Here is a 16,129-nt window from a genome sequence, read left to right as displayed (position 1 = left end):
CGTGACAGGGAGCATCTCTGCGAGCAACTCTGCCACCTTGGGTCACGTGACAGGGAGCATCTCTGCGAGCAACTCTGCCACCTTGGGTCACGTGACAGGGAGCATCTCTGCGAGCAACTCTGCCACCTTGGGTCACGTGACAGGGAGCATCTCTGCGAGCAACTCTGCCACCTTGGGTCACGTGACAGGGAGCGTCCCTGTGGCCCCGGGTCACAGGCCATTGACCTCTTCGAATGGAATGAGATCCCTGTCCTACACGATGCACGGTGCTCATCCTACAGTCGGTTCCAGGCGCAAAGAGCATCTGAAGAAGCTTCTGGAGTAAGACTGCAACATCTCCTAGCAACTGGCCGCTGGACCGGACAGAGGAATCCGAATCTCAGGTGCCAGAGCTTTGGATCTCTGTCCCCTCAGGAGCCCTTCCCCAACAGATACCAGCTGCAACAAAGAGTTTAGGCTTCTTGGAACTTTTGTTCCTCAAGAGCCAAAGAACAATGGGCTTCTAACCCATTCTACCAAGAAGAGCCAAGTTTCTTATTTCTTCATGCAAAACAAGTGTGAACAGTTCTTTTTCACTTCTCTGTTTTTATGGGTTAACTCATCTCAAGAGAATGTACGTTCCACAAGGAGAGAGAATTCTGTTTCGTTTCCTGCTCGATCTGCCAAACCAGACATAGAGTTAGCAATATTTGTTGAATAAATAAATGTGTGACTGATTACTCCAGAAACCAAGTCCAGATTAACAGATCTTTCTAAGTTATCAGTAATCATGTGACACTATCATATGATTTTAGACCGGGAACATGCAAACTTTTTCTGTAAATTGGCAGACAGTAAATATTTTAGGTTTTGTAGGCCATATGTTCGCTGTCACAACTATTCAACTCAGCTGTTGTAGTGCAAAAGCTGTCCTAGACCACACATAAACAAAATAGCATAAGTAAAACTTTATTTACACAGACAGGTGGGGAGCTGGATTTGGCCCACAGGTGGTAGTTTCCTGATCCCTATTCTAAAATGAATTGAGAGGGACATTTACTCAAAAAAGTCAAATGGGACGTAGATGCCACAATGACCAAAACCTGGCAGAGGGTCTAGGAAATAGTCCAGTAATTACGGTAACACATTCACCAGGACCCTGGCCCAGGAGTTTGACCCCTGGTACCACACTGGATCCAGACACTGCTGGAACAGTCTGGCATCAGGAGGACCTGACATAAACCTATGACCTGCACTCTGGTAGGCTGAGAGGCAGCAGTGGGGTTCCTGGGCCTCCCCCAAAAGCTCCAAACATCAGGCAAATATATTTAATTAAAAAAAAAGGGCTTATGTAAATAATCACCAGTAACAAAACTGGCTCGTATCTTCTTCACAGCAGACCTTGTGTTGGGTGTTCCGTAGCCCTCAGCTCTTTTGTCTAAGCAGAGCTCCAAGACTGAAAGAGTAAGTGCATTTGCAATTTTTTAAAATCAGTGAGTGTTTTATTTTCCCAACTTTTGGAGGCCAGGTCAAAACCAACAGAACAGAACTTGGGATCTGACCCAACTGTGTGGGTGACGTCCTAGCACCATTGAACTGGGGACAATCAACACGGGGTGAGAAGAATCCCCACGCCGATTCTTAACTGGGGCTGGAATTTCCCTGGATTAGTTCCTTTCTAAATCACTACAGAAACCCGCATGGACTTTCTATGAACAAAAATCAGCCCTGAATTACAACAGCCTCTGGCAGGAATATTTGTTCCTTTGTCAATCACACTGGGCCATCTCTATGAGATACTGGTAGGCAACGGAACACCCAGAAACTCGCATTTTAAAGTTAGTGGTCAGAGAATGAAGCTTTTCCCCCTTTTCTCAGTGCTGCAGGTAAAATCTCACCCAGGACGGATTCCAGGCTGGAATATTGCCGTAGCCTAACAGGGGAAATCTGAAGTTTAAAGGGCAGACACTCACCTGAATTTTTACTACCAATAATCTATTTCCTTCCCTCCCAGTTTGCTACATCAGCTGCCTTTGGGCCAAAGGGGCCATGCGTGGCCTGCATAATACATCTTTGCTTGTTCTAAGAGAGACGGGACCCTGATTTACTCGAATATAAAAAAAATTGAAGCAAAACAACACTGAGTACTTCATGATTTTTCTCTGTTAGCAATTCACAACTGGCTTTTGCATGATTAGCATAAAAAAGTGTTAGACCCTAGGAAAGCGCGAGTCTGGTGCCCATCTTCCTCTCAATCAGGAATCCTGGGTGCAGGGAACCCCGAGCTGCTCGGTGAGGACCCGGGCTGGGGTCCGCAGGGCCCCCCTCCCGTCTAGGCTCTTTACTAGGACACTGGGCCTGTGAATGTGTCCAGCAAATGACCAGCCGTGACTGTTCAATCTGGAGACTAGGAATCCTCTGTCACTTTGCTAACAGCTCTACTGTAATAGTATCTTTTTTCCAAAACGCTGCCACAAAAATCAATTTTTTTTTCAGTTCTTTTTTGGCAATTAGTAACTGACCTATTCTAGCCATTCAAGAATTCTTGGTGATGTTCTAACGTCAATGAGGACTTAAAAATACAGCGTTGGTGTGTTGAAACATGGAATGTAATCGAAATAAGGCGTAAACGAAGTGAAACATATCATGTGCAAGGGTTGGGACTGGGGAGGTGGGAGGGGGCGGCAGGTATACTGGGGGGGTTGGTGATGGAAGATGGGCACTGGTGAAGTGAAGGGTGTTTGAGAACTGTATAACCGACATAATCCTGAGAACTATGTAACCCTCCACATGGTGATTCAATAAAATTAAAAAAAAAAAAAAATACAGCGTTGGGCTGGAGAGATAGGACAGTGGGCCGGCTGCTTGGTTTGATCCCTGAGCACCGAGCCAGGAGGAAGCCCTGAGCACAGCCAAATGTGGCCCCCAAAGAAACAAGAAACGAAAAGCAAGACCCATAAACACGGAGTGGAATTTACTGGCACCAGAGAGCAACCGCACAACCGAGAAGGATTTCTGGCCCGTCCCGCCGCACCAGGAACCACCCACGGGCAGACACAGCCTCTCACGCCGCGTGGAGAGCAGCCCCGCGGCCTCTGACAGGGACTCGGCTCACACCCCCAGGCCTTCTGGGTTGCTAGCTCTTCGCTCCCTAACTCTGACGGTCCGAGGAAAACTCTGCGCTGCACTCAGGGAAGCGAGTTCTTTGACCTGCAGGCCCGGAGCGTGTGCCAAGGACCGGTGCTCCCGGAACAGGACGGACGGCGGGGGCATGGCAGTAGCGGGGCCCATGTCTGCGGCAAACACTGAAGCACTCAAGTCCGCGACCACCAGTGGCGGCGCTGAGAGAGGGAGCAGAGCCCAGCGGGGGTGCACGTGCCACGGGCCCCTCCTTTCTGCAAATGCCTGCGGGCTCCCAGGATGTCCCAAGGGGGTCACGAGTGGGCGTGTCACAGCGGGGAGGGCCAAGTGGCGGGGAGCGCCGGTCCGGAGGGTAGATGGCAGGAGCACCCAGCAGCACCGGCTGGGCCGAGCCCTCAGGCTCGGGTGGGGTGCCCCAGAGCAGGCCCACGGCACAGCCTCCAGGGGGTGCCAGGGATCGAACCCAGATTGGCCACAGGGGAGGCCAGTGCCCCCTGTGTCGTGCTGTGGCTCAGGTCCCAGGCAGCTCAACGACCTTCCGAGGAACCGGGGCCGTGGGAGACAGAAGATGCACATTCACGGCCCAGTTCCCGGCCCCGGGCGAGCGCGCTGTGGCACGCAGGCTCCCACGGGCTGGTGGGTGGGGGGAGGCTCCCCCCCCAAGGCCCTGCTAAGAGCCAGCAGTTCTGGCGGGACAGAGGGGAGATGGGAGAAGGGCCGCAGACAGGGTGGCCACTGTTCCCATGGGGCCTCGCCCTGGGAGCAGGCCTCAGAGAGCCACACGCAGGATGAGGGCACGTTTCCAGCCCACAGGTGAGCAGGAAAGGGGGGGGGGCGGGCTCACGTCAGGACGGGCAGACGACACAGACGCTTGAAGTGAGGCCCACACATAGGGCGCAGCCGTGGAATGAGGGGTTAGTCGGTGATTGACATTAGGGACGATTCTCTTTAAAGATAAGGAGAAAGACTTTAAGGTGCCTAGACTCTGGGTTGGCATAAAACCTATTTTGCTATTTTATTGTTATTATTATTGTTATTATTACTGGCAGGTTACAGACCTACGGAGCTCTGGGGCCACAGCAATCTGTATTTCCCTAAAATAAGGTGAAATGTGGGCTGGAGCGATAGCACAGTGGGTAGGGCATTTGCCTTGCAGGCGGCTGACCTGGGTTCGATTCCTTTGTCCCTCTCAGAGAGCCTGGCAAGCTACTGAGAGTCTCCCGCCCGCATGGCAGAGCCTGGCAAGCTCCCTGTGGTATAATTCAATATGCCAAAAACAGCAACGATAAGTCTTACAACGGAGACGTTACTGGTGCCCGCTCCAGCAAATCGATGAGCAACGGGATGACAGTGACAGTGACTGCAGGTTAGGGGGGACAGATGGGGTGGCACGGATCGAACCCGCCGGACTACTGCTCTGGCCCAGATGTGTCTAAGTTCTGGTTCCTACCTGGTGATTGCTCTGGGGCTACTGCTGGCTCTGCACTCAGGAATTCCATCGGGTGGTACTTGGGAGAGCCATGTGGGATGCCGGGGGTCAAACCCGGGTTGGCTGGTGCAAGACAAGGGTCCTGTCTGTTCTACCGTCTCCCCAGCCCATAGTTTTTGAGCCACAGCTGGCTGGTGCTCGGGGCTCACGTCTTGCTCTGTGCTCAGCAGGCCTGGGGACTGTTCAGGGCGTTGGGGATTGAGCCTGGCTAGGCTGCGGCCAGGCAAGCCCCGCCCCTGCTGTACACCCACCACGGGCCCCTAAAAGGCACTTTAAGAGACAATGAAAACTAAAGTGCTGCATTTGCTCAAAAATCTTCCCAGTCATGGGCCTCTGAGGTGTGGCACCAGAATGTGGCTATTTCACCCAGGGGCGGGGTGGCAGCTGGGCGAAGCTCCAGAGGGTAGGGGAGCCGGCCCAGAGGCAGGGAGGGAGGGAGGGAGGGAGGGAGGGAGGCCATATCTAGGGGCACGTGCCTCCTGCAGGCACACACTTGGAATAGTCCTTGCTCACCGCCAAACTTTCATCTCGTCACTCTCGATTCTCTGGTGCCAGGCCCTCCCCAGGGCTGGAGTGCGTGCTCAGTGTTCGGGAATCCCCGGAGTGGGGCTCCCAGCACCCCAGGAATGCTCTTAACAACACAGGGTGTGACCCTCGCCCCGCCCCGCCCCGCCCAGCCCCACTCCTGATCGCCAATCAGGAATCCTCTCCACACCCACCACGTTCTTGTCAGCCCTTTTCTGCGAAGGCAGGATGGGTTATTTATTTGTTTTTTGCTTTTTTTTTTTTTTGGGTCACACCTGGCGATGCACAGGGGTTCCTCCTGGCTCTGCACTCAGGAATTACTCCTGGCCGTGCTCAGGGGACCATATGGGATGCTGGGGATCAAACCCGGGTGGGCCGCATGCAAGGCAAAGGCTCTACCCGCTGTGCTATCACTCCAGCCCCCAGGATGGGTTACTAATGGTTTCTTAGAGACATCAGGCGCTCCGAGCCCGCCTTCTTCCTAGGCTCCGCGGTGATCCTGCGGGTGGGGTGGGAGGTCTCGGGACAAAGGAGCAGTCCCAGCGGTGTGTCTTCCCAAGAGGGACAGGGCAGGGGAGTGTCTGCCTTGGCATCTGACTTGCCCCCTTCCCCCCCCCACACTCTCGAGAGGCAGACAGACAGACATCCTCTCTGGGCTCACTGCGCACCCACCTCTGGTCTGAGCATCCCCCATAAGGACGGTCCACGCAGCCGCCGTGTGGGCGGGAGGAGCTGCGAGCACGCGGCTGGGTGGTGAGTGAGCCCCGCCGCCCGTGCCCCGTCTCCCAGCGGGCACCTGCGCTAGCCCCCTGGACACTCAGGGCTGGCTGCAGGCTGGACCGGAGGAGAGCACGGACACACGGTCAGGAGGAGGGAGGGAGGGCGCCCGATCGCTCACTGCTGTCCTTGGTTTCCCCGGCAGCAGAGGGGCCGCCGACAGCAGGAACACCTCTGGCGTCTCGCGCAAGGTCACTCTCCTGGCACCCGGGGCAGCCCGCGAGTACCAACTCCAATGTCAATTTCTGTCGGGAAGGGGGACTGTCACCACGGGCGGCCGCCGGTGACGGCACTTATGAACATGCAGATGTGGATGATTAAAGATTAATGCCTTTCAGGATTGGCGCCGGCATTCCGTTTGTCTCGTGCCGAGCCCAATCCTGCTCTTCATTAGTCAATGACAAGCTGCATCGCCCTGACGTGGCGGAGACGGGCCAGGCGCGAGGGTGTGAACTGAGAGTCAGTGATAAAGCTGATTAGCGAGCGACAGAGCGGCTATAATCAATCAATACATCATGGCAACCCTGGCGGCGGGGCGGCCGGAGGCCAAGGAAATAAACACATCACTCCGGGGAAAATGGTTTGGGTCCTCTCCTTAGGAGAGCACAGAGTTTCGAGTCCACCTAAGGGAGGCCCGGTGTGATGGCCATGGCATGCATTCCTTATTTCATGCCTTAGGAGAGCACAGAGGTGCGAGTCCACCTTAGGAAGGCCCGGTGGGGTGATGGCTACGGCATGCACTCCTTATGCCACGCCTTTCCCCAGAGCAGAGCCAAAGGGTTCCTGGGCCTGGCACGTGAGACCAAATCTAGCTGGCCAAGCTCCAGCCCCCTCTGTCCCGTCTCCTTCCTGGGAAGCCCGGCCAGCTGTGGCCAGTGGGGTCATGACCGCAGGGCCTGGCCACTGCCCAGTGTGGGGGCACCATGAGAGCTGGCTGGCGCCGCTCTGTGTGTGGATATGTGTCGTGCAGACAAGGGCCCCAGGAGCGTCACCAACGTGGACACTCGGGGCACAGAGAGCTGGGCCCAGGCCACACAGCTGGTCAGCAAGGACAGACCCTCCAGCTCCTGTGTGACGCGCCTGTCCGGCTGGGAGAAGGGGAAGCCAGGCCATTGTCCCCTGGGCCACGACCCTATTCCTGGCCAGAAGGGCTCTGCCGGCCACGCAGGGCCAGGTCTGGCCTTGCAGACGGCCCAAAGGCGGGGGCGGAGAGTGGAGCAGACCCCGAGGGCCGAGGGGAAAGGAAAACGCTGCCAGTCCCTGCCCTGAGGCTCTGCCTGAGCACTGCCGGGAAGGCAGGGCTGGTGCTCCCTGACCCACAGGGCCTGCGCGGACCAGGGCACAGCGGTCCTGGTCCTCCTGGACGTCATCCTGAACCTCCAACATGCGTATCTACAGCATACACCCTCGGTAGGAAGCTGGTATTAAAATTCTCTGACCCTCCACCCATAAAAAGTGACTTTAGTAAAATACTGAAAAACAAAACAAAAACGAAAACCCAAACAACACGCCAGGGCATCAGGTCGGAGGAGGTCACGGGGCTAGGCAGGAAATACAAACACAAAACACAGGCGGGGCTCTACTTCCTAAGGCGGGTGGTGGGTGCACGTGTATTCCTTGCCCAGTTGTGCGTCACGGCTAGCATGCTGCGCGTGTTCACACACCCGACTATACACATTCCACAATAAACTCTCACTGTAAGGGGGTGAAACGACCAGCCGTGCTTTTTTTTTGCTTTTCGGGTCACACCCAGTGATGCACAGGGGTTACTCCTGGCTCTGCACTCAGGAATTACTCCTGGCAGTGCTTGGGGGACCATATGGGATGCCGGAGATCGAACCTGAGTCGGCTGCATGCAAGGCAAACGCCCTCCCCGCTGTGCTATCACTCCGGCCACTCCCCCCCCCCCCCAGCCATGCTTTTGAGTGAATCAACTATCAGGAAACCCAGGAGCAATTCAGAGTTGGTCGCGAGAGCAAGAGGTGCTTCCTGGCAGCGGCCTGTGTGAACTCAGCGAGAGCCCTGTGGGGAGAGCTGTACTCGGCTTGCCGACTATGGGAGCTTCCTGGCGGGCCTGCAGGGCTGAGGTCCGAAGGGTCAGTCTCCTCCCGCTCCCTGGGAAGGAGGCCGGACACCCCCTGCAGGCCGGGGGCGAGTTGGCTGGCCAGGCGAGCTCCGGGAACAGGAACGCTGAACCCAGAAGGTGCAGGCCCCGGATCGGGGCTCGGGCGAGCAGAGGCCCTGAACTATTTCAGGAAGCGAGCACTGCAGTCTGAGCTACACCTTTAGGGCAGACGACCGGCCGGGGCGCATCTCAGGGACTTGTCACACAGTGCACGCTGAAAGGGCACATTTGGGGGGCACGGGGGCCAAACAGACACACAGGCAGGCAGGCAGGCAGGCAGGCGGGAGACGGGCTGGGGTCAGCGTGGCGGCGAGGGCGCGAGTACCTGGGATGCTGGCAGGAGAGATGGGACCGGAGCGTGACTGCGTGCTCCCCACGGGCGAGCCGACGGGGGACGGCGACGGGCCCCCGGGGATGCCCGGCAGGTGCGGGGACGCGTGCGGAGAGAAAGGTGACTGGGCCGGGTTGCTCTGGTCCCCCTGGCTGCTCGTGGACCCGGACGCGCTCACTGCTGAGCTCAGCGTGGCCTCCGTTCCTGTGGGCAGGTCATCGATGGAGCCGGACAGGTCCTGCAGGGACAGAAAGGGCAGGTGTTTACAGAGCAGCATGACACGGCCTGGCCACGAGGCCCCCCGCCCCCGAGCGGCTGCAGGACACTCTCCTCCCGGGAGTGGCCACGGGAACACCCGGCGCGTCAGGGACCACGTCCCGACCCCTGGACTTTCCAGCCCTCTCCCCGGCTAGCCCGGAGGGCCGCAGGCGCCGGGCCCCTCTCTGGGGGAGTGGCGGGGGAGGGCAGTGTGGGGGCAAAGCAGGGCATTCCAGAGGAAGAGCAGTCAAAAACCCAGCCAAACCCCAGGGTCAGAAACTCCTGCAGTTTGAGCAACGGCTCGAGAGTCCCTCCCACCTGACACTCCTCTCCCTGCAGCGAGCGCCCAGCCTCCCGGCAGGACTTAACTCAGAGGGGGCCCCTCTCCGTGCAGTGGCCCCGGGGCCCGGAAGGGGGCGCCCTTCTGGGAAACAGGTGCAGGCCCGCCAGGCCCAGGGAAGGCGGCCAGGGCTTTCCGTTCCACGCGTGTCTGATGGTGCCTCGGAGGCGGAGGCCGGGACTGGGCTCCAAAGCGGGGGCTGCAGAGGGTGCTGAAGGAATAGACCTGGGTCCGCAGCCTCGCCCAGAGAGCAGGAAGCAGGAAGGGCAGCGGGGGCCACCCCCGGGGGACCCCCAGCCACGCCGCAGACTGAGGGCAAGGCTCCTGACCGCTGCAGAGCTGGCCTGCTTAAAGCAGATGGGTAAATGCTTCTGCTGCCGCCGCTTCCTCTTCTCAAAACAAAACCAAACAACCCACTACACAGGCGAGCTGATGGACTCTTCCTGGCGAGATGAGTGCTCCTGAAAACCCCCGGAAGCAGGGTCCGCAAAGCTCCAGAACGAAGCCGGGCAAATGCCAAGATGCTCAAACTTCAGAAAGAAAGAAACAGGATCTCTCATGACCCAAAAAGGACACCGTGTTTGTCCACATGCAGCTGGCAGGAGTCTGAGGGGGACAGTGCGGCCCAGCGTGGTCAGAGGCAGAGCTGGCAGCGAGGCCGGTGGAGAGGAGGGACAGGTTGGGACAGGCCAGGGAGGGGCCGGGCTGACCGCAGAGGGTCCCCTGACCCTTTCTCATCTCCTCAGGTGCCAGGGCCAGGCCAGCAGAGGCCGCCAGCTGTGGCCTCGAGCTGAAACGAGGCCCTGCCAGCTTCCGCTCTGCCCGCCAGGCAGACCTCTCTGAAGGACGGCGGTGGGGGGCGGGGGGCGAATGGCAAGTTGCATTGTGGGCTTCATGCTGCAGTGTGCCGGGCCTGAGGCTGCGGGCCAGGCCACCATCTCTTCGCACATCGGCCTCCGGCTGCTTTGAGAGCTGCTGCCCCCGGTAAACCAAGCCCAAGACCTGGACGACAGGCTCGAGAACTGCGCCGGCGGGAGGAGGGCGGCCTGCGTAGGGGGTGTGAGTCCTGGGGTGGTTCTGTCCAGGTGGTGAGGACCGGCCCACGCGGGAAGCCAGAGGGGCCGGACTCACGCGGCAGGTATCAGAATAACCAGGACCACCCCCAACCCATGGGTGGGAGCACTGGGCCCGGGAGCACCCTCAAGCCCCAAACAAGTGGGCGTCACCCATGGATAAATAGGGGGTCAGTCAAAGAAAAACTGCCAGGAGCAAAAAATATCCTTCCTGGGACGAAAAGATAGAGGGTGAGACGCAAACCTGTCTTCTCTTCAGTGATACCGACACAGGAAAAAGCCCCGGGGAAGACGGCGGAAATGCAGCTGAGGAAATCAGGATGGAAGTCAAATAATTTTATGCTCCACATCGTTAATTATCAGGGAGATGCAAGTCAAAACAACCACGAGATCTCAGCTCACGCCACAGAGACTGGCACACATCAAAATCCACCAGTGCTGGTGTGGATACGGGGAGGAAGGGACTCTCATTCCCAAGTGCCGACGGGCCCAGGCTATCTGGAAAACAATACGGGCGTTGCGCAAGATACCAGAGGCTGAGCTTCCATAGGACCCGGCAGCACTGCTCCTGGGAATACACCCTGGTGGCCCCCAAACACAGCAGAAACACCGCCCGCACGCCTTCCTTCACTGCAGCACTATCCACAAGAGCCAGAATCTGGAAAATAACCCGAGTGCCCAGAGCAAACGACTGGATTAAAAAAAAACCAGGCCGACCTACACAAGGGAACATTACGCAGCTGGTAGGAAAAATGAAGTCATGAAATTTGCTTGTACACAGACGGACGTGGAGCACATCACGCTGAGTGACGTGAGTAGAGGGGGCGGGAGCGGCCAGGATGACCGTGCTCACTGGCGGCTGCAGGGGTGGGGGGCGGGGGACCCTGCTGGTGGGAAATGTGCACTGGTGGCGGGACGGGTGCTGATGTGGTATGACTGCAACTCAACCACGAGCAACTTCCTAACTGTGTACCCCAGGGTGAAGGCTTCTGTGGAAGTTTTCATGGGAAGTCAAGGCTGGGAAACTTTCCTCTGGATCACCAATGGACTCCTTCTGACTCCTCCCCTCGGACCCCGTGTGCCGGCGAGGCCCCCGCCAGGGCGAGGAGCGTTTCTGCCGTCAACACGCTGCTCGAGGCACAATCTCGAGCACTACAGAACCAACGGCTTTTTCTCGATCCAGTGACCGTGAGGGACAGGGAGCGGGGAAAGAAGGGCCTCATTTCCCTACCGCCACGGGACACACACGGAACTTCGACACGCAAATGAAAGGGAAACCGCCTCCCCCGAGACGCTTGGGGTTCCCGCAAGCACAGCTCTGTGGCACGGGCTAATGAAGGAGGCTCCGCAGTGGCCCCCGCACCCGGGCTCGTTAACAAGGAAGCTCTGAGGCTAATCCTCCTCCTCCCGGGGACAATTCAGGCAGCGGGGGACCACGGCGATGCTTCTCTCCTAAGTGCTCGCAGACCGACGACGAGGCCTGCGAGGAGCAGAGACCTGGGCGAGGCCCCTTCCCTCGGAGGCACCTTCCAGCTACTCGGCTGCCACGCACCTTCCTGAGCGCGCAGTCACTGCTGCGAGGGCCCCTCCCCCCTCCCCACCTCCCCGTCCTGCTTCCAGCCTCCCCTTAACAGGCGGCCAGAGAGGGAAGGCGACGGCTTCACACACGCCTGGGCAGCGCTGTGTCCACCCTGCACCCCGGGCCCGAGTCCAGCCTGGACAGCACGACGTCCAAACTGCCTTCCAGCAGTGTCCCCCCCTCCCCATCTCTGGCCAGTGGATACCCCGGGGGCCAGAGCCGGCTGCACAGACGCCGAGCGCTTGGGAAGCCAACCCGCTCCGCTCCCCTGGTCGTAGTTTCGAACTGTCACTTGACACGGGGCTGACATGATACACGGAGGAAGGGCCACCGAGTGACTGGTTAGTCTCCATGTTTGTAGGCTGCTCCTCAGCAGATCTGTGTGGAACGGCGTATTTCAAGCCGCCCACCCGAGGCCCCGTTCTTTCACTTGTCTAGACGGCAAATGAGCTGAAAGCAGAGACTTCCTGTCTACGGGACTCAAACAATGCCACGGCAGGGGGCGATGGGATCCACGGAGGGAATTCTTCCAAGCACTAAATTTTAGGGCCAAAAAGGACCTTTGTTCCGAGTTATATGTTTCTTACTTTCTATTCAACATGTTCAAATAACAAATATTTACCTCTCCCGAGCATGTGACACTATACACAATGCCTGGCCAGGAGCTGTGTGAGGTCCATTGGGGAAAACGATGTTTCGAGGTTAGTGGAAAAGAGCTCCATGAATGACAAAACCAAGGGGAGCACAAGGAAAATGACTGAGTCCAAGTCCACTTCCAAAGATTGCCAAGAACCACTTTCGGGGGGGAATAACTTTCATCTGATTCACTGAACTCTCTCTCCCCAGCAGACTCCGGGAAGGAGCACCGGAAGGAGTGAAACTGACTGCAAAGAGTGGGACCGCACTCTCCGAAGAAACAACGATCACGAGATGGTCGCACTTCCCGCTAGTTTGAGAGCCACACACAACCGCAAACACCGGCCCCTCAAGCACCAGCCTCACAGGCGAGCAGGAAGCGTGGGCACCCACCCTGCGTCTGGAAGGGAAACAGCCTCTGAAACGTGCATTCTCGGGAGGATTCCCCCACAGAGCACACACCCAAGGAATGGCCAGATCATTCCAGTTTCTGAAACCTGTCCAGAGGGTCTCAGCTCTCCTGCGACACTGCAACAGCGTCCAGACACCCGGAGCAGAAGGAAACAGACAGACCCTTCACCAGGGCTCGGGCAGGCGGGAAGTCTAAAACCGTCTGGTAAGAAAGGATGCTCCGGGCTAGAGCGATAGCACAGCGGGTAGGGTGTTTGCCTTGCACGCGGCCGACCCGGGTTCTAATCCCAGCATCCCATATGGTCCCCTGAGCACCGCCAGGGGTGATTCCTGAGTGAAGAGCCAGGAGTAACCCCTGTGCATCGCCGGGTGTGACCCCCTCAAAAAAAGGATGCTCCATCTGGAAACTCCCGGTCTTCCTGGTCACAGTCACCCCGACACAGGAGGCCCTGTGACCACAGGTGACCACAGAGACCAACGGGGGCATGGGTGGGGCCTGAGGCCCGGGGCACAGACCCCACACCCAGCCTTCCACAGGGCCGGCGGGGGAACGAAGATCCTCTTGGCGGAAACCGCAGCATGTGTAACGGCGACCCACTGCCGCTTCCCGGAAGACGAGTTTCAGCGGATTTCACCGTACAAAACAGGCCAGACACCAGGCGCTGCTGAAGCACCGGAAATGGCCATGCGAACATCTGACTGTGAGCCCTTCTGAATGTACTATTAAGGAACAGACTTCTTTTTTGTTTATTTGGGGGGGGGGGTGCGGAGGGGGGCTAGGTCACTCCGCAGTGCTTAGAGCTTCCCCCAGTTTCTGCACTCAGGGGTCGCTCCCGGTAGTGCTCCAGGCACCAATGTTGTGCCGGGGATGCAACCTGGGTCGGCTGCACGCATGGCAAGCGCCCGCCCTGCTGCACTGTCTGAACCCCCAAGGAAGGACTTGCTGACACAAACGGAGGAGTGCCGCACCGGAGCCGTATGGTACGGAGAAGAGGGAGCAACCTGGGCTCCCTTGGAGCGAGGGGTGCGGGGGACACGGCACAGAGAGGGGTGGCGCGCGGGGGAGGCGAGGCCACCAGAGCTGCCCACGTGTCCAGGCACGGGCCGTTTTCCGGAACAGGAATCTGTGGACATCCGGAAGGTGCCGCGTTTTCAAAGATTAAAAATAAAACAAAACAAAACAAAAAACCCCAAAACAAAGCCCAACAAACCAAGCACTTAAAAAAGCAGAGAAATCTAAATAAGAAAGGCTAAACATCATAATAAAAAAAGTGTTAGTGGCGAAAGAATGCATTAAACATTCCTTAATGTTTAATAAGAATGCTGAAATGACAGGTGCCACTTAAGAAATTAGTAAATTTCTAATATATTATTTTTCAAATTTGAAAAGTGCTGAAATAAACTATGGAAAAGATTTACATAGTTATTTATAAAGATATAACTATTAAGGCTCTATCAAGTTCTGGTTATGATGATTTCACAAGCTGACCGAGTCGTCCCACTGACTTCAGTTATATATAAACAAAGTGAGTTGGGGGATGTCTCTCTCACCCTGAGAGCAGCGGAGACACCTGTACATAGATTCTGACGAGACAGTGTTCGGAGCATGAGGACCCGGCTTGAGCCCATCACAACTAACAAAAAACCTGATTATGACTAACATTTGCCCTTAAGAGATAAATTCTTAAACTACAGACTCTTCTCAAAACTTGTTTGACAATGACCCTGAATTTTCATCATAAAGGGGAAATTTGTCTAATTACAGAGTAGAGGAGAGAGGTGGGTCCTGGGGGTCTATGGGAAGGGGCTTTACGAGACTTAGTGCGGAGTATGAAATAAGTATGAAAGCAACTGACGAACTAACAAGATGTATAAAGATGTTAGGTTTGGAATTTGTCTCCTGGTCCCCGTTTTTATCTCTGAAAGCGTCTCATAAATCTCGACCACAGAGAAGCAATCAGTCGTACCTTTACATCTCTCTTGGTGAGGAAAGTCCTGTTTATCTCAGAATCACAATGCCTCGCACGTACAATTTTTGAAAATAAAACTTAAAAACGAATAGGCATGGACCCTCAGGAGACATTTATTTCTTCAGTATAGGGAAATGAAATATTTTAAAATAGAGACCTGCAAATAAATTAGCAACTAAAAAAAATAACCTCCAACTGAAAAACCACGTAATTTATAAAATATATGGCATCTACATGGGATAGAGGGAAGTTTCCTTTGCAGAATAAATAGTGAAACTTGGTGTTTCTTTTCTTTCTTTTTTTTTTTTACATTCCCCCGTTTCACATGAACTGCAGGCACAGGCACGCTCGTTCTACAACTTTCCCCGTGATTTAAAACCCTCTTCACTTTGAACTGAGTTTACACATACACAAAAGTGAGAGAGGGGGGAGGGGAGAGAGAGAAAGAGAAGGAAAGAGAGAGAGAGTTCCTACCACCTGTGCCAGTCTCTTCCTATCCCCATTGATGTTTTTCCAGAATCACAGCAAAAACTGTGAAACGTGGCACAAAATCCTCCCTGTAAGCACACCCCCGGCTGCCATGTCACCCTCTCTGCAGCACGTCCCTGGGCTGCCCAAGCCAGGATCAGTGGCCACCTGGTCACCGACTTAGCACTCTGCTTGTCCCCTCCTCTCGGATGCTGCCTCCAGCCAGTGTGACCCATTGGCCCCGATGTGACCCGGTGGGTCTCCTGGGCGCTCCCCCAGTGTATGTGTGTGGGGGGTTCTTCTCTCGGGCTCCAGTCGGGGCACTGGGCCCGCCGGAACGTCCTGCAGAGCCAGGCACCCTCTACCCAGTGTCACCTCAAGCTGAATCCCCCGTGCTGTGACTGTGTCACTGGGCCAAGGTGGTGCCAGCCGGTTCCCCGCTCACCAGCAGTCCTGGCCCAGCCCCCACCAGCGCGACAGAATGGAGCTCGTGGGCATCCATACAGCGATGGCGCGGCGAGGCCGTGGGGGCTGGACCCGGAGCTAGCAAAGCGCCTTGCTTCTCTCTATACCCCTGCTCGGTAACTTCCGCCCCACCAGGCACGGTCAGTGGTGTCCTGGCACGGCGTTCTCGATGCCCACCATTACGTTGACATTTATTTGGGCTTCTGTAAGGAAGGGCTCCTTCGAGTCTGCTCCTTTAGCGCAGCAAGGCAGTCACGGGCAGACAGCTGGAGAGACGGTATGGGGGAGACCAAGGCGCTGGCCTCGTGCCTCGCACCTGGCCGACGCAGGCTCAATCTACGGCACCGCATACGGCACCCTGAGCACCGCCAGGAGTGATCCCTGAGTGCAGAGCCCTGAGCACTGCTGGCGATGGCGCCCCAAACAAACAAAAGCATGACCCCCCCCCCCCACACACACACACACAGCTGCACCCCTGCAGTGCGGGCGGGCAGAACTTGAGTTCCCGGCAGAATCAGTGACACTCTTCTCAGCACTGAACGGCCGCACAGAGAGCTCGTGC

The 16,129-nt window shown here is 56.7% G+C and overlaps 1 protein-coding gene across 1 annotated transcript in view; it reads right to left on the bottom strand.

Annotated features, from left to right (window-relative positions):
* The window catches only part of ARID1B (AT-rich interaction domain 1B), a 289,999-nt gene that overhangs the window by 53,400 nt on the left and 220,470 nt on the right, over positions 1–16,129 (bottom strand). The window contains exon 5 of the mRNA XM_055137243.1: positions 8,362–8,605. Within this exon, the coding sequence (XP_054993218.1) occupies positions 8,362–8,605 (244 nt within the window). The remainder of the gene's footprint in view (positions 1–8,361; positions 8,606–16,129) is intronic.

Source organism: Sorex araneus, chromosome 4, assembly GCF_027595985.1.
Source record: "Sorex araneus isolate mSorAra2 chromosome 4, mSorAra2.pri, whole genome shotgun sequence".
Classification (NCBI taxonomy): Eukaryota; Metazoa; Chordata; class Mammalia; order Eulipotyphla; family Soricidae; genus Sorex; species Sorex araneus.
Note: the sequence above shows the minus strand (reverse complement) of the source record. Positions and strands in the feature narration are given on the sequence as shown.